The 24,356-nt window shown below is 36.0% G+C and overlaps 3 protein-coding genes and 1 pseudogene across 6 annotated transcripts; 2 read left to right on the plus strand and 2 right to left on the minus strand.

Moving 5' to 3' along the window:
- On the minus strand, positions 1-1,608 carry LOC129318290 (thiamine-repressible mitochondrial transport protein THI74-like; annotated as a pseudogene).
- A 3,318-nt stretch (positions 1,609-4,926) lies between these two features.
- LOC129317841 (uncharacterized) lies at positions 4,927-8,769 on the minus strand. The gene is made up of 5 exons (XM_054962241.1): positions 8,576-8,769; positions 8,306-8,401; positions 8,018-8,140; positions 7,186-7,225; positions 4,927-6,008 (listed from the first exon to the last, which is right to left on the minus strand). Exons 1-5 carry the CDS (start codon positions 8,705-8,707, stop codon positions 5,935-5,937), a joined length of 465 nt encoding a protein of 154 aa, XP_054818216.1. The 5' UTR covers positions 8,708-8,769; the 3' UTR covers positions 4,927-5,934.
- Positions 8,770-10,240: 1,471 nt separating this feature from the next.
- On the plus strand, positions 10,241-16,024 carry LOC129317833 (lariat debranching enzyme). Of its 2 annotated transcripts, XM_054962231.1 has the most exons (10): positions 10,241-10,389; positions 10,848-11,087; positions 11,185-11,342; positions 11,531-11,652; positions 11,846-12,039; positions 13,148-13,330; positions 13,429-13,547; positions 13,660-13,799; positions 14,546-14,665; positions 15,805-16,024. In XM_054962231.1, exons 2-10 carry the CDS (start codon positions 10,965-10,967, stop codon positions 15,870-15,872), a joined length of 1,227 nt encoding a protein of 408 aa, XP_054818206.1. In that variant the 5' UTR covers positions 10,241-10,389; positions 10,848-10,964; the 3' UTR covers positions 15,873-16,024. The 2 variants fall into 2 exon arrangements, with proteins under 2 accessions (XP_054818206.1, XP_054818205.1); XM_054962230.1 differs by lacking the exon at positions 10,241-10,389 and having other exon boundaries at positions 10,630-11,087.
- Positions 16,025-16,978: 954 nt separating this feature from the next.
- LOC129317832 (eukaryotic translation initiation factor 3 subunit B-like) lies at positions 16,979-24,194 on the plus strand. Of its 3 annotated transcripts, none has more exons than XM_054962229.1 (12): positions 16,979-17,271; positions 17,620-17,857; positions 19,798-19,944; positions 20,499-20,627; positions 20,759-20,887; positions 20,968-21,051; positions 21,134-21,258; positions 21,339-21,537; positions 21,651-22,183; positions 22,504-22,612; positions 22,718-23,076; positions 23,622-24,194. In XM_054962229.1, exons 1-11 carry the CDS (start codon positions 17,150-17,152, stop codon positions 23,060-23,062), a joined length of 2,160 nt encoding a protein of 719 aa, XP_054818204.1. In that variant the 5' UTR covers positions 16,979-17,149; the 3' UTR covers positions 23,063-23,076; positions 23,622-24,194. The 3 variants fall into 3 exon arrangements, with proteins under 3 accessions (XP_054818204.1, XP_054818203.1, XP_054818202.1); XM_054962228.1 differs by lacking the exon at positions 23,622-24,194 and adding an exon at positions 23,293-23,443; XM_054962227.1 differs by lacking the exon at positions 23,622-24,194 and having other exon boundaries at positions 16,980-17,271; positions 22,718-23,443.
- The last annotated feature ends 162 nt before the right edge of the window (positions 24,195-24,356 follow it).

Below are 24,356 nucleotides of genomic sequence, written 5' to 3' on the forward strand. Positions count from 1 at the left end.
TCAGGTAATCTCTAACTTCTTTCTTGAGAACTTATCCAAAAGGTTTGCCAAAACAAATCCTACAAAGACCTGGAAGCATTCAAGCATGTAGATTGCAGAGTATTATCGGCCATGTATTGCCATGTCAGCAATCATCGCCATAACAGAGGAATTGTTAGCAACATGCCTAATGTAGCAACCAGAGGAGTCGTCCATACTATTGAAAGTGCCCTGTCACAATATTCATTAGAGTTAATTAAATCTCCAGGTATCAATCACTATTCAACTTAAGTCCTCAGAGGCTGTTTGTGTTCAACACATTAAAAGTAATCTGAAATTATGTTGGAGATAAAGCCATTTGCAATCACAATCTTCCCAGTAGACCAAGAACTCAAAAATTCAAATGGAGGCTTAATTCCCACAGCATTCATTAGCTATGCTGCATCGAAGAGTTTTAAGTCAAAAATTTTTAGTATCTAGAATAAAATTTGAATCCTCTCTTGTGACAAAAGAGAGCATTCCAGGTTTGAATTGCTAAACTGCAGAATAATTTTTCAATCGATAGTTGAGTCTAGAGCCAAATCTACTAACCTAGCCACCAAAAACCAACAAGATAGTAGAGACCAATGTAGCTGAAAAGCTTTTGCATGTCAACCTTATCTCCTTTGGATCCAGCATATTTCTTAAGAAGCACTGCAATTAGATGACTCTTAGATTTACTATAATATGCAGAGTCACGAGTCAATTTAACTTTAGAATAGACAGCTAGCTAGATAGATAGCCACACCCGTGAATAAGCCATAAAATATTGCTGAAAGCAGACCAAGAGTATCCCTAGTAATAGCGTGATTTCTAGTCCTAACCAAGAAGAGCAGGTCCCAGTTTAAGAATTTGAAAGAATAATTACAACAGCAATATAATACACAATAATAAGTACAGATAGAATCGCAAACATGGAAAGTGATCATCATGTACTCAATCTAATATTGCCAAGTCAGATGAAGCATTAAGGAAGTTTAGCAACATTAAACTTACTGCTTGTCATCTGCTACTCAAGTTTTCCCTACTATTGTCATGGCAACACCAGCCATGCTGATCAGTACAGAGATAACCTTAGTGATATTTATCGAGTCCTGATCAATAAGAACTCTAAAGAAAAGGATGAAGAGACCTGATATGGAACTCAGAATTATTGTACTCACAATACTTATATTTGCAAGTGCCAGGTTTGACATATACTACATGTCCAATCAATTGCAACACACGTGATAAGACACAGAACATGTTTAACATCTTGAGAGAGCAGGTTGTAATTCTAGTAGGCATGTCTCAATTTATACCTATTGTTTAGTGGCTCATGATTATCAACCATCTTAGTTTTTAATGATTTCTATGTGATGATAAATCAATTCTGCAATAAACAACCCGTTTAAACTTTCATCTTTGGTGGTGTTAATACGATTTAGGCTAATGTTTGATAATCTTATAATGCAAGTATTGCTATTTGTACCTGTAGCCAGAAACATTTTGAAAGGTAACAGAGACCCAAATCTCTAAATTAAAGAGTAAGAGATTGACAGTAATCTTGTACCTTTGATGCAAACTATATTTGGCAGAGATATAAGCCATACTTGGCAATTTCCCAGGAACAATATTCACAATTTTCTAGGAGCAAGCGAGGTTCATCTTTCTTGATCAAAGGCCTTTCCTCTTCTCTTTCACTAATTTCCTTGTCAACAACTAAACTATGTTTTAGATATGTTTCAGCCGTTTAGTAAGTCTCATCTATTCCAAGAGTGGCACTAAATCCAGAGGAAATAGTGACTGAAGAGTCATCCTTGTGAAGATTTCTATATGGAATTTTCAATAATTTGTAGATCTTCTCTCTGAGGACTGAAATGGGTAAATGAATCGCCATCAAAGATATCCAAATGCAACACAGTGCAAATGGCTGTTTATACTCTCTAAAAATTCTATGCAGAAATAGGGCACATCTTCAGCATAGCAATTCTTAGCATATGTAATTAATTATGAAGTAATAACAAATTATAAGGAAAACAATTAGAAACACAAACACAAGTCTGAACAGTTCCCCGTATAGCATTGAACTACCTGCCCTGCCCATATATTATTTTCTTAACTGACATCTTTGCAGTTTCATCACACCCAATTATTAAGTTCTGATCTTGTTCTCACAGAAAGTAACATATTAAAAAGAAGTTAAATTGATCTAAATATCATATGAAAAGCGTCATTAATAAGAACAAGAAGAAAATGGATAAACAAGAAATTATGAATGCCCAAACCTGAGTTATTTTTGCAAAAGCAACCTGTATTAACACAAATGCTCCGATCAACCCTAACCCGGCCAAGTACCTTAAACCCATCAGAGTAATCTATTCTCTTATGATTGGTGTGTGATTAAGCAGAAATGAGCTCTATTTTTGCTATAAAATTAGCATGATCTTTCTGTGACAAGCTATAAACTAAATGTAAGGCATACTGGGGATTTCAAACTTTTAGTTCAACTTTTCTTTTGTTGTCTGTGTCAGTTGCATGAAAGGGGCAACAATGTCTTAGCGCAAGAGGTGACGTTTGTTGTGACTCTTGTAGTTGTGTGGGGCGTTATATCGTCATTAAGTGTGGAGACCTGTGACACCTGCCCAATTAATTATAAATTGGTGTGGCAACCATCAGCCTCTTGCCTCATGGATTTCATGAATCTAGCCATGTTTATCTTAATATCACAAAAACAAAATGAAATTTTCAGGTTACACCGAATACTTTAACGAGATGCTATACTTGAGCTTTGGATATTGCTTATTCCTATCCCAAGGTTGCTTGCTTCCACTGATGTTATTCTGCTTTCCTACTTAATAATATTAAAAATGAATGATTTTAATTGATTTTAATTGATTTATTGATTAATATTTAACCAGCCATTAAAACCCCTCTTAAATTCATAAAATACTTCCTAGTATTTTGGAACGAGCACAAACACAAAAGGATAGTTCATTTTAAAAGACTAACCTATTGAGTGGGAGAGTTCTTCACATTTATAAACCCCACACCACTTGTGAGGCTTACTGATGTGAGACTCATGACAATGTTATCCCGTCGAGAGCTGACGTCCCTAGTAATTCTACTCCACGGCACTTTACTCGGCCTCCTGCCAGTCAAAACCCTCTGTGGGTAATCTTTTTCGTGATATCAACTTCTCAATAAGAGTACTAATGTAAAGAGCATGAACCTAAAAGGAGAGTTCCTTATACTTATAAACCCGATGGCTCCTGCTCCTACATTGAGAGGCTACATTGGTAGAATGTGGTTTATAATTTAATTGGGCACCTTCCCCTTACAAAGGGCTTTTTGGGGAGTGAGATTTACCTAGAGAGCTTATTATCGGATATTAGTGCTCTCATTAAGAGACACTATTCATGAAAAGGGCCTCCAACAGAGGGGTTGATTGTTCGAAGGCTAAGTGAAGTGTCATGAAGTGTGAGCTATCATGAATGCCAGTTCTTAAAGGGTGGGCTATGTCATGAGTCTCACATCGAGAGGTCATGTTATGGAGTGTGGTTTATAAGTTAGTTAGGCACCATTTCCCTATGAGAGGGCACCAATGTAACAAACACAAGTTCAAAAGAAAAGCATATGCAAAAGACTAGCCTGTTAGGTGAAAGAACCTATCGTATTTATGAACCCCACCTAATTTATGAGGCTGTTTGATGTGAAACTCATGACATATTCTTAGTCTCTTTCTCACAATAACCTAACAATTATTATAGTGGAGACCAACCAACCATTAGTAAAAAGACAGGGCTTATTATGAACTCAATCCGGGCAACCAGCTGTTAATAAGAAAACAAGGCTTACGATGAACTCAACTTGGGTTGGTCAGACAAATGAACCATTAAATTAGTCTCCTAATCAATCAGGTTAAAAGTTTTGGATGAGTAGATTACGGGTGTGTATTGCCTGACATTCAAAATATAACATCTCTCTTCAATTAATCTTCATTCAACATATAAACACCTGGTATATGTAAAAAAATAATCTTTTCATTTTATCAATTATATTTATTAACTTAGATATTTATATAAATGCATATTATGCTTATAATGAAGTATGTTGGTAACAAAAATTAGGGATAAAAGGGAAAAATAATATATATTTTTATAAAAATGAAGATTTTATTAATATATGATTTTTTAAAAAAATATTTATATTTTAAATCAAAAAATTGTTTGTATTTCTTTTATCATTGAGCCGAAAATGATATCATTTTGAGTTAAAAATAAAAGATATCAATATGTTAAATATGCACTTTAGTACTTTTATTTTGTTGGACTATATGTCATTTATACACAAATGTTTTATTTATTTATAAATTAGTACCATTTTATTTAAATATTACTCTTTTTAAAATTATATACAAATATTTTTATATGTTTTAATTAAACTATATTATTTATTTTATTTAAATTTTGAACCACTTAACTCATTCAATCACGGTTCCCTTTAATCACTCGTCCGGATTTTAATATCATGGATGACATGACTTTTTATTTTTTGGCGGTGCCGTACGCCCGCATCTGACAAAACAGTTCGTTGTTATAAAATTAAGAATGTTTTTTTTAAAAAAAAGAGCCAACATGTCTTTATACCAAAAAAAATATGACCGAAAAAAAAGCCAACATAGTTTTTTTTTTTTTTTAAAAAAAAGATACTTCTTTTCCCCACTCCGATCGTTTCGCTGTTGAGGAAAACAAGTACATTTGTGCTTGCACCAAAATATGACTCATCAACACCGCAAATACGTTGGTCAAAACACATTCAGATTGCAGAAAACAACCAGTGCTATTGCATATTTTCACTCAGAAGGCCTCGCCACCTAAATAATGAAATGGAAATGGAAATTGCTGAAGAACCTCAATCTTGAGCTGAGAGATACAAATCTACGAAAATTGCCCGACTAAATGAGCCAAGCTGGACAAAGACACTATGGTGATGTGGAATAAGTACTGGGCCTATTGGGCTTGTTTATGGATACCACTTAGGCAGTTAGGCCTCACATGGTTCGTTTACTCCATGCCTTTATCAGTATTTCGTTATCTCTGTGCCAAGATATGTGCCAAGTGGTCTAGAGCATCATGCTGTTTACACCAGGACACGGATTACACAGAGATGATGGCTGTATATTTTATTTTGCCTCTCTCTATTTCCATGGGTCTACGTAAATCCAGATCAATAATATGAATATCCTTTGTGTATTTTTTTTAACTTCTGGCCAGGAACTTCCTTGTCCAACAAACTCAAGAAGGTCGTGAACAAACTTGAATACAGCACCTGGTCATGCTAACCTCAATGCAGTTTATGACATCGCCTTTAGCTCGCCAGCTCTTAGACCAGACCACTCTGCAACAATTCTTGCCATCTCCTTGGGCGATTTAAAGAACTTCCAGCATCCATCTTGCATGAAGAGATACAGCTCCAGGAACGGAAGATATTTACGAGTTACTGCAATATTGAATGTATGAATTCTAAAGCTGCAAAGCATGCACTTGGGTCCAACTGATGTCACAACACCACCAGAGGATTTAAAAATCTGTTCACCTTATTTTCATGCTGCCCTCTGGGTATTTGGAAGAAAACATCTCATTCATTTAATCTCTTGGCTATTTTAGAGCCAATGCTAATTTCGAACTGATAGCCACAGTAAATATGGCTCAAGAGTTTATCTTCCAAAACTGCAAATGCGACCAACCTTAAGGAGCGATCTGACGTCACGAAGAGATTTTTTTTTTTTAAATAAACAGAGATTCCATTGAGATTGAATAATGAGAACTGAGAGGTTTACGTACAAACAGCTTTTGGGAAAAAATAGAAAAGCTTTCTAAATGAAGCAGAGTTCTACGAAATAACGGTGGCATCTAGAATCCTCATTAGAGCAGTTCAATTGCTTTCAACAATAGCTGAGAAGAGCAGCTTGTTGACATCTCCAGAGTCGGAATCATGTGTTTCGTCCCCTGCAACACACAGTCATGGTAATTAATCCCAGCCCAAAAAAAAGAAGGGAAAAACGGGGCCCAAGCCTGTCTTAACTTAACTTCTCTTGTTTTTTCCCCTTTGCAACATCCCATTCCTTCTAGTAGTCACTCAGACTTTGGAAGAGATGGAAACATGATGTGCCCATTTTTGAGGGGAAAGAAAAAATGACCTTTTCTAAAATGGCTAACCCGCTGATCAATCTAATTTTGATTAGTTTCACCAATTTTTAATTAGTTTTTTTAGGCGCTAATTCGCTAGTTTCTTTAGTTCAACTCGCTGATCTTGTCCAATTTTCTACACAATGCTTCTAATCATTCTTACACTCAAAAATCTATCTCCTTATGATATCAAATTTGATCCACTCAAATCTCCCAAACAACAGGTGCTTAAAGCACGAGTGAATTGGCATTTGGGGAAAAGACAACATTGAACTCTTTGAAGGTTTACATTGAAATAAAATAAACTTCTGGAACTAGAATAAAACTTGAATAAAATTTCAGGAACTAAATGTGAATGCTCGCCTCTTATTAGAAGAAATCAGAATAGATTTCATTACATCCTCATCATCCAATCGCCCTCCCCTTCTAGAGCTTTCTGCGCTTTTTTTTACCATAGAAACACTGAATCCTATAAGGCAAGGTCTAACAATTTTCACGGAGGCTCAAGAATAGCTATCTCATACAAATCTTGACCCTGAAGGCTGAAAGTCCACATGAATAGGGAAACTCAAAAATTACTTCACTGCAAGCCCACCAGCCCAACACTCCTCCCTTTCCCTCCCTCAGCGGATCCCAATCCCAACGCTCTTCCCATCTCTTTACCATCCGAAGTCCCTAGGCACTTTGGACACAAGTGTCCCTAATTAATCCATTAGTTTCAAGAGGAATACAAATAAATGAAGCAGAAAGGTAAAAAAAACAAGATAAAGGATAAACAAGTCGAGAACTATATTCATAAATAACCACCTCACTAAACATGTGAAATTTACGCAGAGCAGAATTCCTGACATCTGTATATTTGTCTTGCATAAAACTGTCATTTAATTTGAACCTTTATTCTGAAACTAGTAAATTTGCTTCCAATACTCGTGAATAATGACACCCAAATCAATATTTAATGACAATCAAATTCATTGAGTGAGAGAGAAAAATTTACCTGTTCTTGATCTTACTTGTGCTGTCCATTCTTCAATAATCTGCATGGTCAGTTAAAATTGCGGCAGCAAAAATTAGTTATCAAGGGTCGCCAAACACCCAAAAAAAAAAAAAAAATCAAAACAAAACTGTCATGCAGGCTGAGCAACTGGAAAGCCGCCCAAGGAATCTTTGCTTGGATGAATGCTAAGCAAATGCCGCATATTTTAATCTTGGTTGCTTGCTGGCAAATGGTGCAAAAAGTATGAACACCATTTGGAAAATAGGCAACCCTTTAAGATGCCAAAAGATAAACGTATAAATTATCATCACATTCATTCTCCAGTTTAGCACACTCCAAAATGGAAGATGATACATTACACTTTTATTCTCCTGTGCAAAAACGTCAGCACAAATATATGAAAGACAGTTCAATAAAGCCATTCATGAGCTATGATGCTCTCAATTTAAAGGATGTGAAATTTATTCTCCTTTGCAATCAAAAGCACGCACAAATATTTCATAGACTCCTCAATTTACACTTCACTCAGGTGAATGTCTTTCTAGCACTTCTTGCCTTAGGCATTTTACCGGTCAAACGGGTTGAGAGTGCCTTCACCTTTGACTACATTAATGGGCATTGGGAAGCATAGTGGACCTTGAAATAGTAATTGAATGAAAGAACATATCCAACTGTAGAAATTGTATAACTTCATTATCCGATGCCAATCTTGAACTTTTGAGCAACTCAACACCAAACGAATGCATGGAAAATATGAAGAGTAAAAGATATTTACAATAGGAAGGAGCTACTCTTCTTTCACTTTATTTTTAAGACAGTAACACGCAATTACCTGCTTGAAGTTAGTGAATGCGGAATCATCTTCATCAGTTAGAGAGGTACTCATGGATGCATGCATGCGCTGCACCAAATCTCTGTTCTCAACTAGAGTTCTCTGAGCCTTATCGATCAAATCCTGCATATAAGAGGCAACAGCTTCAAAATACGAGCAAGGAACCATTATGTATACATCGATTTGGGTCTGCTGATGAAATGGGAAAACATACTAGTAAGTTTGTCTAACGCGCTTCGGAAATATCTTTTCCTTGGCGCACAGTTTGAAAAGGCATAAATTGTATACCTGTTTAGCTGCCAATAGCTCGTGGCACTGCTCTTTTAAAGTTGATACATCTTCTTGTATCTTTTTGATCCTATAAACCAGCTTCATAGGGTTTGCCTGCCAGCACAGCACACCACCCAATGAAATGGGAAGTGAATCCGAACCGATTAAGCCGCAAAACCAATATACAGGCTCGAGATGCTAGACACTTACGGAATTCCGATAAATTAAATGGCGACGATTGAGGTAAAACTAAAATCCGGGAAAAGATTGAAGAGTGGAATTTCTTACGTTGTCGGGGTAAACTTGTTGAAATTCCTTCTCGAGCCTGAGATGGACAAGAGCGAGATCATGATTCGCTTTTGTGAATAAGCTCAGAAGTCCGTCGGTTGCTTGATGGCGGTGCTGGTAATTATGCCCCATTTTCTCTCCCCTCTTCCTTTCCTCTTCCAATTTTCAATGCTCCGAGACTCAAACCAAGCACCCCATGCCATGAAAAAGGAGCGAAATGCCAATTCAAAACTAAAAAATATATTTATTTATTAAAATTGTATGGACCTCCAAAATATTTGAATTTCGCTGTTTATTTATTTCGCTTTCTGTAGTAGCTTATTTTATTAAAAAAATTACTTATTTTTTAATCTACTCTATAAAATTTTATAATATCTATTTAAATTCCTTAAAAATTTATTTTAAATAGTTTTTAAAAATAATATAATGTGATAGATGAGATAAAATATTTTAAAGAGATAGCATACATAAAGATATCATAAAATTTTAAAATAATATAATAATAAATTATTTTTATGAAATGAAAATAAAAAAATATCATAAAATTTAAAAATAACTATCCAATTGTTTTTTATTATTGTAATTAAATATAAAATAATGTATGCTTTTTATAAAATATCTATAAAATTAATCTTTTTTAAAAAATCTCTAAATTATTTAAAAATCATTTATTTTTTTAATCTTGAATAAATGGGTCTTGATATCGTCAATTAATTAATAAGTTAACATTTATTTTTGTTCCTAACCTGTTAGCAGAAGAGCACATGGTGTCATAAACTCTAACTCTATTGTAATCATTTTGCTCTCGACATTAAATCCTCAAACATTGATCGATAAGCCAAGCGAGTGGGGAAGAAATCTCACCCAAAATACCAAATGCCTTGAAATGTCAACCTCAAGTTTGACCCCCGTTTGTCTTTTATTTCTTGTCCTTTTCGACAACTCTGAAGTTGAGAAGCATAGTGTTGGAACTTTCAAGCTCTCCACCAGATTCATCGATTATTATTGTATATGCAACTACCTCGGTTGGTTTAAACTCAAGCGTAGCCAAATCAAGAGATTTCTCCTTGCTCTTATTGCTTTTCAAAATGGCCAAGTAATAGAAATTAATTGATTGAATTACTTATTGAAGTTGAAGATAAAGTATCGAGTAATGATTAATAAAGCATTGAGCTTTGCCCTACTTTAATAATTCATTTTATTTAATGAAATAAATTTGGTGTTTTCATCTTGCATGACAATAATATTGGGTTCGGTCTCACATTTCTCTATTTTTGCCTCATCTTGGGACATCTTCTAATATCTTACCCGGAGAAGATGAGCACAAATAGACTGATCCCTTGCCTATTGGTGGCAATAAAGTCAAATTTACACAACCCTTGGCGAGACCTTTGTACTATTTTCATGATCAACGATGATAGCTATTATTGCGACTCCCATAGAAAGGTAAGAATAATCCTCTCCATTTCCACTCCAAGATGGCTATTATTCATCTTCTTTCAAAATATTCCTCTCAAGCCTTGTTTATCTTAGTAGTGTTTAATTTAGCTTTGACTCTTGGGTTATCTAAAGGCAAGCTTGCATGAACGCACTTTGTTTTGGGCTTCAACTATTGTAATGGAATAAAAAGCGTCGTCCACACCTTGTATGGGGGTTTTTAAGTTTGTGAATGAGTTTGTCAGTGATAGAACGAACCTCAGGGCTAGGATTTAAATTTGGGGCTGACGACGCAGCAATTGAGAGGAATAATTCCTAATCGGACAACGAAGGGGGTAAGACCCAAGGAAGACGCGGTCAGATGCCTGGCATTTTGGGTAAGTTTTCTTCCCGCCTCACCTAGCTTGATGATCGATATGACTTATCATTTTAACTAGTTTAAGAGCAAAATCGTTATGACTGAGAATTTAAAATACTAAGTGCTCATCTGTAAATAAATTGAAGATAAAATACACCTGGACTTTTAATTAAATTAATCTTTTGCTATTCTATTTTTTTCATTGATCTTCTTTTTGTTTTTGTTTTTCTCTTTTTCTGTTTTGATAATTTGTTTGCAGAACACTAATTATCAACTCCCACATAAATTCAGGATAGAAACGTTCACCAGCGTCAATCCACGATAACACTACTCTCTCCTACTCAATCGCTTCTTCCTCTGTTCTACTTTCTTCTCTTTCTCATGCACAAACATGCATAAATAATTGCCCCCCACCCTCCTTCACATTCTTGCCAGTTTCAGGATCAAAATTAACTATTGTTTTTATTTGTTTCCCAGAGAGAAGTTGTTCACTTCAAACCAACGTCTCTGATCACTAAAAAACCCGGCATCTGCTTAAACCCTAGTATTTCCCTCCAGACTCCAGAGCCTCTTCTGTCTCCGGAAGTTCGAAAGATGAAGATAGCAGTGGAGGGTTGCATGCATGGCGACCTGGACAATGTCTATAAAACCATTCAACATCTCGAAAAAATACACAACACCAAAATCGACCTCCTCATCTGCTGCGGCGATTTTCAGGTAGGCCCCCATTTCTGACCTTGAGCCATCGTTTTCACTTCCTTAATTCCATTAAGCTTCAGTTTCCTCAGCAAACATAGTTATCTCCCGGTTTCAGGCTGTCCGTAACGAAGAAGATTTGAAGAGCTTGAACGTGCCGCCGCGCTATCGCTCTATGAATTCATTCTGGAAGTACTATTCGGGGTTGGAGGTTGCCCCGTATCCGACAATATTCATTGGTGGAAACCACGAAGCATCTAATTACTTGTGGGAATTGTGAGTCGGGGTGCTTTAATCCGATATAGTATTACTGAAATGTTATTTTTGGGTTTTTTACTGAATTACCTGTTACTTGCTTTAGTACAAGTTTAAGTTTCGCGAGTACATCTGTCTCTCTTTAAAAGTTTATTGCAGCATGGCTTTGGCAGCCTAGGCCTTTGATATTTGTTGGTTATTTCTGCTAGGTATTATGGAGGATGGGCTGCGCCTAATATATATTTCTTGGGAGTTGCTGGGGTGGTCAGGTTTGGGAATATCCGAATTGGTGGAGTGTCTGGGATTTACAATGCACGTGATTATAAATTAGGTTGTTTATTTGTTTTTCATCTTTGATCATGGCATGAATCATGGGTTCATGTCGATTCTCGACTGCCTCCCGCTCGCACGTCATTTTCATTTCATTGATAATACTGAGTTATATGCAAAAGTACCATAAGCTATAGCTTTGCACGAGGCATTTGTCCTGTAAGAACAGTGACACAGGTCTTTTCTTTGAGCAGGACATTTTGAGAGGCCTCCTTATGATCAAAGTACAATCAGGTCTGTGTATCATGTTCGTGAATACGATGTTCACAAGCTCATTCAAGTTGAGGAACCATTTGATATCTTTCTCTCGCATGACTGGCCTGTGGGAATCACTGATTGTGGGGATTGGAAGGATCTCATTCAGCGCAAACATTTTTTTAAGCAGGAGGTAATTGTCTAGTTGATTGTTAAATGATGAGTTTATTTTTTTTATCTTAAGCAAACCAGGTTATTGGTTCTTGGTTTTATATTTTTTGTTAGTGCTTTGTCGAGGATACAGCAGCCTCTCAACTGACAGGGAAACAAGAATTACTGTGAACAGAATGCATATGCCATTTGGACAAGAAAATTACAAAGAACTGATATCATATGTGATTTTCTTATCCAATATAAGAAACCAACAATGCCTTCCATGTAGAGTTAAGGCATTGCACATCTATTAGGAATCCCTATTAACAAATTAAATCATGCTATGATGAATCATCAATGCTGATTTCCCCCAGGTATCAGTTTCCTGCCAGAACACCTGGAATTAAACATTCAGCATGGTAGGAAAGATGTTAGAGTAGCACCAAGGGATGTTAAAGTGTTCGTTTTTAAAATTCAGTGTGGAATCTGTCATATTGGTTTTTGGGTTTAGCTTCACGGAAACGTAAACACTAGTTGTGCTAATTTTGACACTAATGTCTAATACTCATGACAAACACTTTTGTCACTTCAACGTACCTCGGCTCTTGAGGTTACCAAGAAATGCACTGTCTTTGTCAGTATCCATGCTTCTTTTAGTCTATTTTTGGATCACTGTCAATTTATGACTCATCATGAGTATGAATATCTAGATAGTACAATATTATGATATATTCATGTTTGCCTCTGTTGTTCAGTCATCATTGCTTGGGCAGGATTTTAGCTATGATTTATATCGCTGTTTTCTGCTTGCAATGGCAAGTCAAGTCAGATTGCTGACTCATTGGCCAAAAAAAAAAAAAAACCAATAACCAATTGCATAAAGTATTTCCATCATGTGCACAAACTTGTTCTTATTTGGATTTTGTCTTTTTAGAACTGTTACACCACTATCTTTCTGGTTGTGTAATTGACATTAGCATTGATGGTATGCAATAACTGTGAAAATGTATACGAGGAATTTTTTGTTGTTTAATATTCACCATTTTTAAACTAACCACCCCTTGGTGTGTAATGTTTAATTCGACAACATTTAATGATCCTAAAAAAAATATGGTGGCCTCACTTCAGTTACCTAAAACATTTGTTAGATAGAGGAAAGAAGACTTGGGAGTAAGGCTGCAGCTCAACTCCTGGAAAAATTGAAACCACGGTATTGGTTTTCAGCTCACTTACACTGCAAGTTTGCTGCTCTTGTTCAACATGGAGATGGTGGCTCTCAGACAAAATTTCTTGCTCTAGATAAGTGCATTGCTGGTCGGGATTTCTTACAGGTATTGTATGTACATTAAATATCAATAGTGTCCAAAGTGTTTCTTGCAATTAGTGCTTGAGTTAGTGACTTAAATTTTGGCATTTTCTGTGTCATTAGATTGTGGAAATTGAATCAGAGGCAGGACCTTATGAAATTAAGTATGATGAGGAATGGTTAGCTATAACACGGCGGTTCAACCCTGTCTTCCCTTTAACTGCCAAAGCTGCAGATTTCAGGTGAGTTTGCACGTGATGTGAAAGTACCTTACTTAACATTTATATAAAATCTTTTTTGTCCTCCCTTTTCTCGCCTCACAAATAAAATGATGCTGTGCTTGCTTGCTGATAGAGGTATAGATCTTGAGATGGAGGACTGTCGTCAATGGGTTAGAAGCAGGCTGCAAGAGAGAGAGCACAAGCCTTTTGAATTTGTTAGAACTGCTCCATGTTACGATCCTTCTCAATCCAACGTCAGGGGTAGCTTTGCTGGTAATTCTTCATCTCACATCAGTAAGCTTGCATAGTGTACAACAATTTTGGTTTCTTTAAGCCTTTTTTTTTTGGTTAATGAAATTCATGTTTTTATATTCACCATCACTTACAGTATTTGGGCTAATTTGCAGCTCTCTTGGTCTCATTTGTGCGCTTCTTTCGCTAACATGCTTGCACAAGTCACATCACTTGTCTGTCTCTAATCAATTGTAGATTTGTTCATTTTGACTGTTGGACGCTCTACGGTTTGGTGGTTTAGTAAAGACATCTAGTTCAAAATACTCCTTTCATTTGAATGCATAAAGCATCTTAAATTATTTATAAATTTAGAGTTTGCGTGACGTAGGGATGTCAATTCATGAGTTTGCTTTTCTTGTCTATACCTTCTTCTGATTTGGTTGAATGTGTAGAATATAAATGCAATTTTTACAAGTATTATGCATGTATGATTCTTCAATTCCCACCCTTTTGGGTTGCAGGTAAGAATGCCGTAAATGAGCCTTTTGCAATAATAATATGATAGTTTTAGTTGCTAGCTGATATTTAGTTACTTTTTAGTCTACTGCCTTAACATTTCTTTTATAATCACAATTCACACCCCTGTTTAATGGATTTTACTAACTTGATCTGTTTTGTTGGCCAAAATCATTAAAATAAAGCTGAGCTCTCTTCTATTGGTTATTCTCATGATCTTAAAAGTTTAGATGATTTATTTCTTTTTGATCCCCCTTGATTCTTTGCAGTGAATCCTCGAAATCCACAGACAGAATCTCTTTTGCAGCTCTTAGGACTTCCGTATCTTCTTGATAGCACTCCTGAACTACAGGGCTTACCACCTTATCCTTCTCCCTCAATTCAAAGAGGTAAAGTTCAGCCTCTTTCTTTTTCCAAATTGGTTATAGATGAGAAATGAATTCTTTTTGTATGAAACACAAGATGGGGCAGAGAACTAGAGATTATTCCTATAGATTTGCTCCTGAATGACCTTTTTGTATGGGACCAACATTTCCTACACTCTCCTTCTCTTGGTTGGCTGTCTGCACTTGTAGTTTGAGGTTTGAGCTATCTATTTTTGAGTCGCTGCTTTTTATACTTTAATAATGCTGTGAGAGATCGTGGCCAAGCCTAGCAGGATTTTGTGTAGGAGCCATATATGTCCAGCTTTGAGCTGAACTGCTTGTAGTTCTGATCATTTGAGGTTCTATTATAATACTCCCTTGGTCTCAAATTATCTTCCATCTCAAATTATCGAGACAAGATTATGCATACTAATAAAATTTATGACGACATTTTATAAACTTACTTTTTCAAAGCAAAAATATAAATTTTTAAAATGCCCTTCATTTAATATAATTTTAAATCTATATACTTAATCATTACATTACAATCTCTCTCCACTTAAATGGTAATATTGTAAAAGTATTATTAATAAAACTTTATTTTTGTTAAATTGTCTTATATTTTGAGCAATGAAATACTTATAAAGTTGCCTTATAATTGGGAGTACTTCTTCTTCTTCTTTTTTCCATAAGAGGGAGTACTTCTTCAGAACTGAATAACAATCCCCGTCTTTCATAGTATTTCTACTGCTTGGGAGTGCCTTGACAGCTTTATGCAAAAGGGAAATATAGTGGCTGCTTGATTTCAAGATGGCTTCTAAGCTCAATTTTTGTGTCTGCGTCGAGCTATATAAACAATGTTAATGTTAATAAAATGAAGTTATAAAAAAAGAAGGCTTATAATAATGCATTGAGCTCGAAAAATAATGTTAATAAAAGAAAGATTCGTGCTGACTGGTCTAAACTGGACCTTTTAGAGGTTGACCAAATTCTTGACGCTGTTAGTTAGGAACTGAGAAACACGTTAATTGTACAACATGGGACCTCTTAGATGAAGTGGCATGCAGATGTGATTTTAATTTCTAAGCCAGTTGCATTAACCTTGTGTGATTTGTATATTTCCCATTTCTCAGAGTTGCTTGTATCTTGCATATATTTTCTAGGTTCCATTGGTTATGACAGCGAGGACATTCCGATTGATGATGGAGATGATGTTGGTGATGATGAATAAGTCTGAGGAGTGGATGTGGTAATTGAGAACGTGAATCTGTTAAGCTTAATTTCAAATCTGCTGAATTGCTAGTGCACAGCACCTAGCAATTTATGACAAATGAAAATCTGTGATGTGTATTTATAAAATATTCTCGATGTTCTTTCCTATTCTTCATCTTGCTTTTTTTTTTTTTTTAATTTTTGGGTAACATTGATTTCCTTCTTTTTAATATTTATTTGGGATGCAGTATATTAATTTACAACAAAATCAAAAAAGCTACAAGGCCTTTTCATTATACCGTTCCATTCCATTGTTAATTATCTGTTATAACGCCTGACACTTGGGCTGCAGTTGATTGGCTCTACTAGCAAAATGGAAAACAACCACCTATGTAGATGTTACACTGGAGCTGGTCTGTTCGCTCTGTTTTTTTCTTGGATATTTTTTATCTTGCAGGATAAAGTCACGCACATGTTGTGGAATAGTGGTGGGAATGGGGAAAACTGATTTAGATTACAAAAATGATCTTTATTTCTGTCCAAATTACCGTTTTAATTGTTTTACGCAACTAATAGTTAATAATAAATTTTAGATTAGGATTAAGAAAATCAATTTCATCCTCAGTAAAATATAAAAACAGAAGCCAGTGTGACATTAATTTCTTATTTCTTCGTTTACTGAGTTTTTGTCTTTTAACAATTGATAAAATATTTCATTATTTTAAAGATTTAAAAAATGTTATAAATCATTTAAAGTATTTCTTTTCACAGTCAAATAAAAATAAGAGATAAATATTAGTTTTTATATTTATAAGTCATTTTGTAAAATTATGAAGCAATTAGTATTTTTTAAACAATGCCTTAATTTGAATGTCATTAAATATTAAATAATTAAGGTAAAATAAGTGAAATTGAATTAGAAATTGCCTCAATATTCGTATTTTATACAATATAAAAATTCATTTATTCTTTTGGGTGTAATGAAAAGAAAGAAAATAATAATCACTGAATCCCTCAACATCCAACGGCAACAGAGGCCCCTTCAGGCAAGAGTGTTGACAAAAATAAATAGATAAATAAAAAAATAACCGTGGCAAAATCATGAGGGGGCCCAAAAAAAAAAAAAAGGAACTTAAACAAAAACCTCTCTAGAAACCCAAGGAAGCGGCACGCCTCCTGCCAGTGTGGTTCGGCTGCTTCGTTTTCTATCATAGATTTTCGCGGATGGTTCTATCTGAAGAATCTGAATCGGAAAGCCATTACAATTTTTACTGGTTGAAGTAGCAGAAATCAGCCATGGCGGATGTGGCAGTGATGACAGAGATTGAGGCGACGGCGTCCCGTCTCGGTGTCGATCTGTCCACGATCGATCTCAACTCTGTTCGCCTCCCTCCCGGCGATGACTTAGGCATAGTAAGGTAAGTCTTTCGTATGCTGATTGTTTTCAAGTAACTTGGATTAATTATGCTACCTGCGTATCGTCATCTTTTTTCTGTTGCAACTTAGAAGTAGCGTTACCCAGGAATTACTGGAGGGTAGTTTGCCATTTTTTTGATGGATTTTGACTTCCTGCTGTTCGTGCCCTTCCATGATTGGCTTGCTATGTGATAAAATATGATCTTGCTGGCCAAAACTTTTTTTTTTTCCTTTCTTCGTTAGGGTTCTTATATATTTAAATTTAAAATTGTTTAAAGGCGCGGTTAGTTTGCACTCCGTATGCCATTCAGGACCGGTTTCATTCATCATACATTATTTTTGAATGACAGTGACGATGAAGATATTTACCAAGAGGATAGTCAGGAGTTTGAAACTGGATTTGGCAACATTATAGTTGTGGACAATCTCCCCGTAGTTCCTCGGGAGAAATTTGAGAAGCTTGAAGGCGTGATAAGAAAGATCTATAGCCAGATAGGCGTGATAAAGGAAGATGGTCTGTGGATGCCTGTTGATCCAGATACGAATAAAACTTTGGGTTATTGTTTTATTGAGTATAATACGCCTCAGGTGCATCATTACCCCATCCTAACTTGCTCATGCGTATATTTTCTACCAAACTAATATTTAATTGACAAGTCTGCTAACCACACTGATTTATTTACAGCTTCTTATTTTCTTTAGATTGTCTAGTTCTATCAAAAGCATGTTGCCAAATGAAGACATAATGTTACTTCTAAAAACACTGATTGATGAGAGAAAAATTGCTTTGTCTGAATATGAAAACCTAAATACGATATTCGGCCTTCACTTTCCCTTCCCTCTTGGAGGAGCGGAAGTGTCTGAGCAATTTGCAGTGTGATGGGGGAAACGGGTGGTAGTTTTTTTGTTTTTTTCTTTTTTTTTAAATGGAAATTGTATGTTCAATCCAATCCAACTCTGAAGTAAGTTTCAGTGATCTCATCTGTGTCATGGTATTGACTTTTTTTTTTGGCCATCCATGGTATTGAATACAACAACAACAACAAGCCTTTATCCTACTATGTGGGGTCGGCTACATGGATTGCAAGACGTCATTGTGCTCTATCATTTATCAAGCTTTTAGGAATATTATTAATTAAGAGATCGCGTTCAATAACTTCTAAGAGTGTTCTCTTAGGCCTTCCTCTACCTCTTTTAATCGGACTTAAAGTTATATGTTTCACTCTTCTCACTGGTCCTTTTTGTACATGCCCAAACCATCTTAACTGATTTTCTAACATTTTTTCCTCAATAGGTGCCACCCTCACTTTTTCGCGTACGTGCTCATTTCGAATTTTATCTTTACGTGTATGTCCGCACATCCATCATAACATTCTCATTTCTGCTACTCCAACTTTATGCTCTTGCTGTCTCGTTAGAGCCCAGCATTCACTACTATATAACATTGCCGATCTGATAGCAGTGCGATAAAACTTTCCTTTAAGTTTATTAGGCATCTTACGGTTGCAAATAACTCCTTTAGCTTTTCTTCAATTAAACCACCCAGCTTGGATTTTATGTGAAATATTTCCACTGATTTCGTCATCATTTTGAATAATGGCTCCTAAATATCTAAACTTTTTCACTTGAGGTATAATTTGATCTCCCAATTTCACTTCCAAATTATTGTCGAATAGTCCTTTACCAAATTTACAATATAAATATTCCGTCTTACTTTTATTTAGAAGAAAACCTTTTGACTCTAATGTCCTCCTCCATAACTCAAGTTTGCAATTAACCTCTTCTCTTGTCTCTGCTATAAGAACTATATCATCCACGAAGAGCATACATTTCGGAATTTTTCCTTGAATATGTTCCGTCAAAACATTTAAGATCAAGTTGAACAAATAAGGACTCAGAAATGATCCCTGATGTAGTCCAATCTTTATAGGAAAATCCTTTGTTTGATCACTAGGCGTTCTTATACTAGTTTTTACCCCCTGATACATATCTTGTATGGCTGTAATATAAACAATCTGTACTCCCTTTTTTTCTAACGCTTTCCAAAGCACTTCTCTTGATATACGGTCATAAGCTTTTTCCAAATCAATAAAAACCATGTGTAGATCTTTATCTTTACAGCGATACTTTTCCATTAATCCCCTTAGTAGATAAATCGCCTTTGTAGTTGATCTACCTGGCATAAAACCAAACTGATTCTCAGAAATACTTGTCTCCAATCTCAACCTGTGCTCAATTACTTTCTCCCATAATTTCATTGTATGGCTCATGAATGTTGAGTATTATTTGTTTTGAATTTGAACATGTAGAGGTACATTTTATATTGGTGCAAGTTTTTTGTCTGTGACAGTTTCCGACTCATGCCTAAGTTTTTATGCTCTCTAAATCATGTTGTGGGAATGTTTTGTTCCATCAGCCCGTCACAAAAGCATTTTACATGATTCCATAGGGTAGCTCATTCTGTTATAAAACCTGCAAGACGAGGTGTCTTTTCATCACTCCCTATCTTTGTCTGTATGGCATTGCAGGAAGCTGAGCTTGCTAAAGAGAAGACACATGGTTACAAGTTGGACCGCTCCCATATCTTTTCTGTGAATATGTTTGATGACTTTGAGAGGTTCATGAAAGTTCCAGATGAGTGGGCTCCCCCTGAAACCAAGCCATATACCCCAGGGGTAATATGCTAAAACAGTTTTGTTCTTGTATAAGTGAGGTGCCTTTTTTGTTGTTTTAGACATACATGGTGCAATAAGATAAATTTCCGATGTTGCCAATAAATATTAATGCAAATTGTGTTTTTTACCAAAGCTGTGGTACCTATGAGGATTCCATCGCATTTTCTTTGGACTCCATCATCAAATGTAGCACAGAATGATTTAGAATTTCATGTTTTAATCAATGTCAATAAGGCATACATTAAGGCCAAATGCTAATCAATAAGTCAGGACATTCTAATTTATATTTCATTTGGTATGTTAAAGTTGACAGGAATTTTCTATATTCAACGATAAATTTATTAGTTTTCTTGTTTTCTCCTAGTCTGCCTTTTGAATTGATTTTTCCCCTCACTTCTTTATGCCATATCATTTTCTCGCCATAATTATTTGTCTATTTTGGTGGAGATCATGAGGGTTTTGCGTCATTCTCAATTTCTATTGAGTTTATAGAGACAAATAGATACAGCTACTCAGTGATCTTTACTATATTGTTTGGTCAAATACTCTTGCAGGAAAATCTTCAGCAGTGGCTGACTGATTCAAAAGCCCGTGATCAGTTTGTAATTCGTGCCGGTTCAGATACTGAGGTGTTGTGGAATGATGCAAGGCATTTGAAGCCTGATCCTGTTTATAAGCGAACTGTAAGTGAAGCCTCCCCCTCCCCAAAAAAAAAAAAAAATCTCTCAATATCAACCTAGTATTTGTGCATGATGAAGCTGAGTGTTTTTTTGGCCAATAAGATGCTGAGTGTTTAATTATGTTTACGTTGCAGTTTTGGACTGAAAGCTTTGTGCAATGGTCTCCACTTGGGACATACTTGGCAACTGTTCACAGACAGGGAGCAGCAGTTTGGGGAGGTGCAATGACATTCAACCGTCTCATGCGTTATGCTCATCCCCAGGTTAATTTTGGATTTTGTTTATGCATAATTGGGCCTGCACACTATCTTTATTACTTACTAATGAACATATATAACTGCAGGTTAAACTTATTGATTTCTCACCTGGTGAAAAGTATTTGGTAACCTATAGCAGCCATGAACCTAGCAATCCTCGAGACGCAAATGTAAGCATTTGCTATATTGAATTCTTTCTTTATTATGTTATTTGTATCTTGGTGCTATTTCTAATTAAGTTACTTTATTCAGAGGGTAGTCATAAATATATTTGATGTGAGGACTGGGAAAGTGATGAGAGATTTTAAGGGAAGTGCAGATGATTTTGCAACTGGAGGTAGTGGGGGTGTCACTGGGGTGTCATGGCCCATATTCAGGTATTTGGTTTTCTTTGGCCCAATTTTAATCATTTTTGCTTGTGACTCGTTGGCATGATGGAAGGATATTGTTTTTCTAGATGGGGAGGAGGTAAGGATGACAAGTATTTTGCAAGACTGGGAAAAAATATGATCTCTATCTATGAGACCGAGACATTTTCCCTCATTGACAAGAAGTCCTTGAAGGTTGAAAATGTAATGGATTTCAGCTGGTCGCCAACTGATCCAATCCTCGCGCTTTTTGTTCCAGAATTAGGTGGTGGGAACCAGCCTGCTAGGGTGAGTCCCTTTTTATGGTTCAAACTCTTCTTGTTCATGGACACAGGGACACAGGATTTTGCTTTGGGTATGAAAAAAAGATGATTTAAGCCCTGTGCTTGCATATTTTACAGGTGAGCTTGGTTCAAATTCCCAGCAAAGATGAACTTAGGCAGAAGAATCTTTTTAGTGTAAGCGATTGCAATATGTACTGGCAAAGCAGTGGAGACTACCTGGCTGTTAAGGTTGATCGTTATACAAAAACCAAGAAAAGTACATACACAGGCTTTGAACTCTTCCGTATTAAAGAGCGAGACATACCCATTGAAGTTTTGGAGCTTGAGAATAAAAATGACAAGATTATTGCCTTTGCCTGGGAGCCAAAAGGCCATAGGTTTGCTGTCATTCATGGTGATAATCCAAGGCCTGATATTAGTTTTTACTCTATGCGAACAGCTCAGAATACTGGCCGGGTTTCAAAGCTTGCAACTCTCAAAGGGAAGCAGGCAAATGCTCTTTTCTGGTCACCTGCTGGTCATTACATAATACTTGCAGGATTGAAGGGCTTTAATGGACAGCTTGAATTTTATAATGTGGATGAGCTTGAAACCATGGCAACAGCGGAGCATTTTATGGCTACAGATATTGAATGGGATCCTACGGGAAGGTGAATGGAGTTAAATTAGCCTGTGCATGCATTAAATAATTGTTTTGTTTGAAGTAACTAGGCTGTGCTTTTCTATTGGTGCTGATTAATTTCAATACAAATGGTCTGTGCTTTAAACTTGAAAAATACTGTTCTTATATTGTAGATACTTGCAATTTGTACAGAAAGTATGAATCATATGGCTTACTTTATGTGCTCTTAATGTTGTTTGTTTATGAAGAAGGCCTAAATTCAATTGTCTGTAAGATGAGATGTTTTTCTATTTAGGCTAATTGAATGAGGTGGCTCCGGTATCTGTATTGACCTGCTCGCATCTGTAGGTATGTTGCAACTTCGGTGACCTCCGTTCATGAAATGGAAAATGGTTTCAATATATGGTCTTTTCACGGTAAGCTCCTCTACCGGATACTAAAGGATCATTTCTTTCAGGTAATTACTTTACCAACCTTGCTTTTATCTGTCCATTCTGTTTCTGAAGAAATGTATGCCAAAAAATGGCCATTAATCACATGGTTTCTTGACTGGTAATCACAGTTCTTGTGGCGGCCAAGGCCACCCTCTTTCTTGAGTCCTGAGAAAGAGGAAGAGATTGCTAAGAACTTGAAGAAGTATAGCAAGAAGTACGAGGCAGAAGACCAAGATGTATCAATGCTGTTAAGTGAGCAGGATCGTGAGAAGAGGAGGATGTTGAAAGAAGAATGGGACAAATGGGTAAATGAATGGAAGAGACTGCATGAAGAAGAGAAGTTAGAGAGGCAGAAACTTAGGGACGGAGAAGCCAGCGATGAAGAGGAGGAGTACGAGGCCAAGGAAATTGAAATTGAAGAAGTGGTTGATGTCTCAGAGGAGGTCCTTCCATTCGACTATGGTGAAGAGTAAATGAATGTACACTAGTAATTCCCAATTCCTCAGTCTCAAAACTCGGTACTCATTTTAATTTTTTTTGAATCTCCTGCATCTCAAAAGCAGCGAGCTTTTTTGTTTTGTTGCCTTCTATTTCTCAAAATTTAAAAAGAAAGATGCTTTGTAAGTTTATAACTGCGTGGAAACTCGTACTCCAACTTTCGTTAGGGGACCTGTTGCCGACACTTAGTTCATTTATTTGGCAGGCTTGAATTTCTGGGCAATTGGTCGATGTCTATTGTCATATTGAATGGCTGACTTGACGATGAAGAGGCCATGGAAGTATGTTTGAGTTGCTTCTGCCAAAAATCAGTCAAGAAAATGAATTAATTGATCATGTGATTTACTTCTGGAATACATGAGTTTGTTGAAATTGTACTGTTGTTTTTTTTTTCTAATTGTATAATTTTTCACTAATAAATCTTTCATTAATTTTACAAAAAATGAATTTTGTTTCAAATTCACATACAAAAATATGAAATGAGTGATATTTTAGCATGAAACTAAAATTAGGCTCGAATAATTTTTTTTGCAGTGTGTGCGCGCGCGGGAGAAATGAGGGTAAAACGAGTTGATGTTTTGCCATAGATCGAAAGTGCGGGAGAAATGAGGGTAAAACGGGAAAAAAAAAAAAACAGTTTTAGGCGCCTCATAATGTGAATGTTCTTGAAGTCAACCATGATGATTATCAAAAGGGTTGACTTTTGATTCTGAAAGGCAGGCTGAGACTGGTTCAAAAGAGTGGAACGAAATATGAGGATGGCACAAAAGAATTGTAATGTGCTGATGATGGAGGAAATAGCTGGAAGAGCCTCCTCCTTGACAGCGAAATAAGTGCCTTTCCCCTCATCCCGATCATGCAAGTTTTTATGGAGAATATAGGAATATAGCACAATTTCAATCATGCATGTGCCTAAATAATTCAACAATAAGTGGTTAGCATCGTCTTGATTTCCGCCTCACCCAAAAAAAAAAAATCTCCATTTGCTACCATCATTGAAAAAAAGGGGGTGGGGGATCACAATGTCTCTATTTTGTACTCTGCGTGACCTGTGTCCCCACTAGGGACTACTTTCATTTTAACAGATAACAAATTGAATAGATCTTATGTAGATTATGTCAAGTGCGATGATATATGTAACTGCACAGAACTTTTAAGTTTAAACGTATCATTTAAGGTTTATTAAGAGTGAGATAGTTTGTACTTTTTTTTAACACAAGTGAATATTGTAGACAATAAATATTAGGCCCCACTCAGTTGTGCACAAGA

The sequence above is a fragment of the Prosopis cineraria genome, unplaced genomic scaffold (assembly GCF_029017545.1).
Source record: "Prosopis cineraria cultivar Desert tree isolate PC_DT_omini unplaced genomic scaffold, ASM2901754v1 PC8, whole genome shotgun sequence".
Taxonomy (NCBI): domain Eukaryota; kingdom Viridiplantae; phylum Streptophyta; class Magnoliopsida; order Fabales; family Fabaceae; genus Prosopis; species Prosopis cineraria.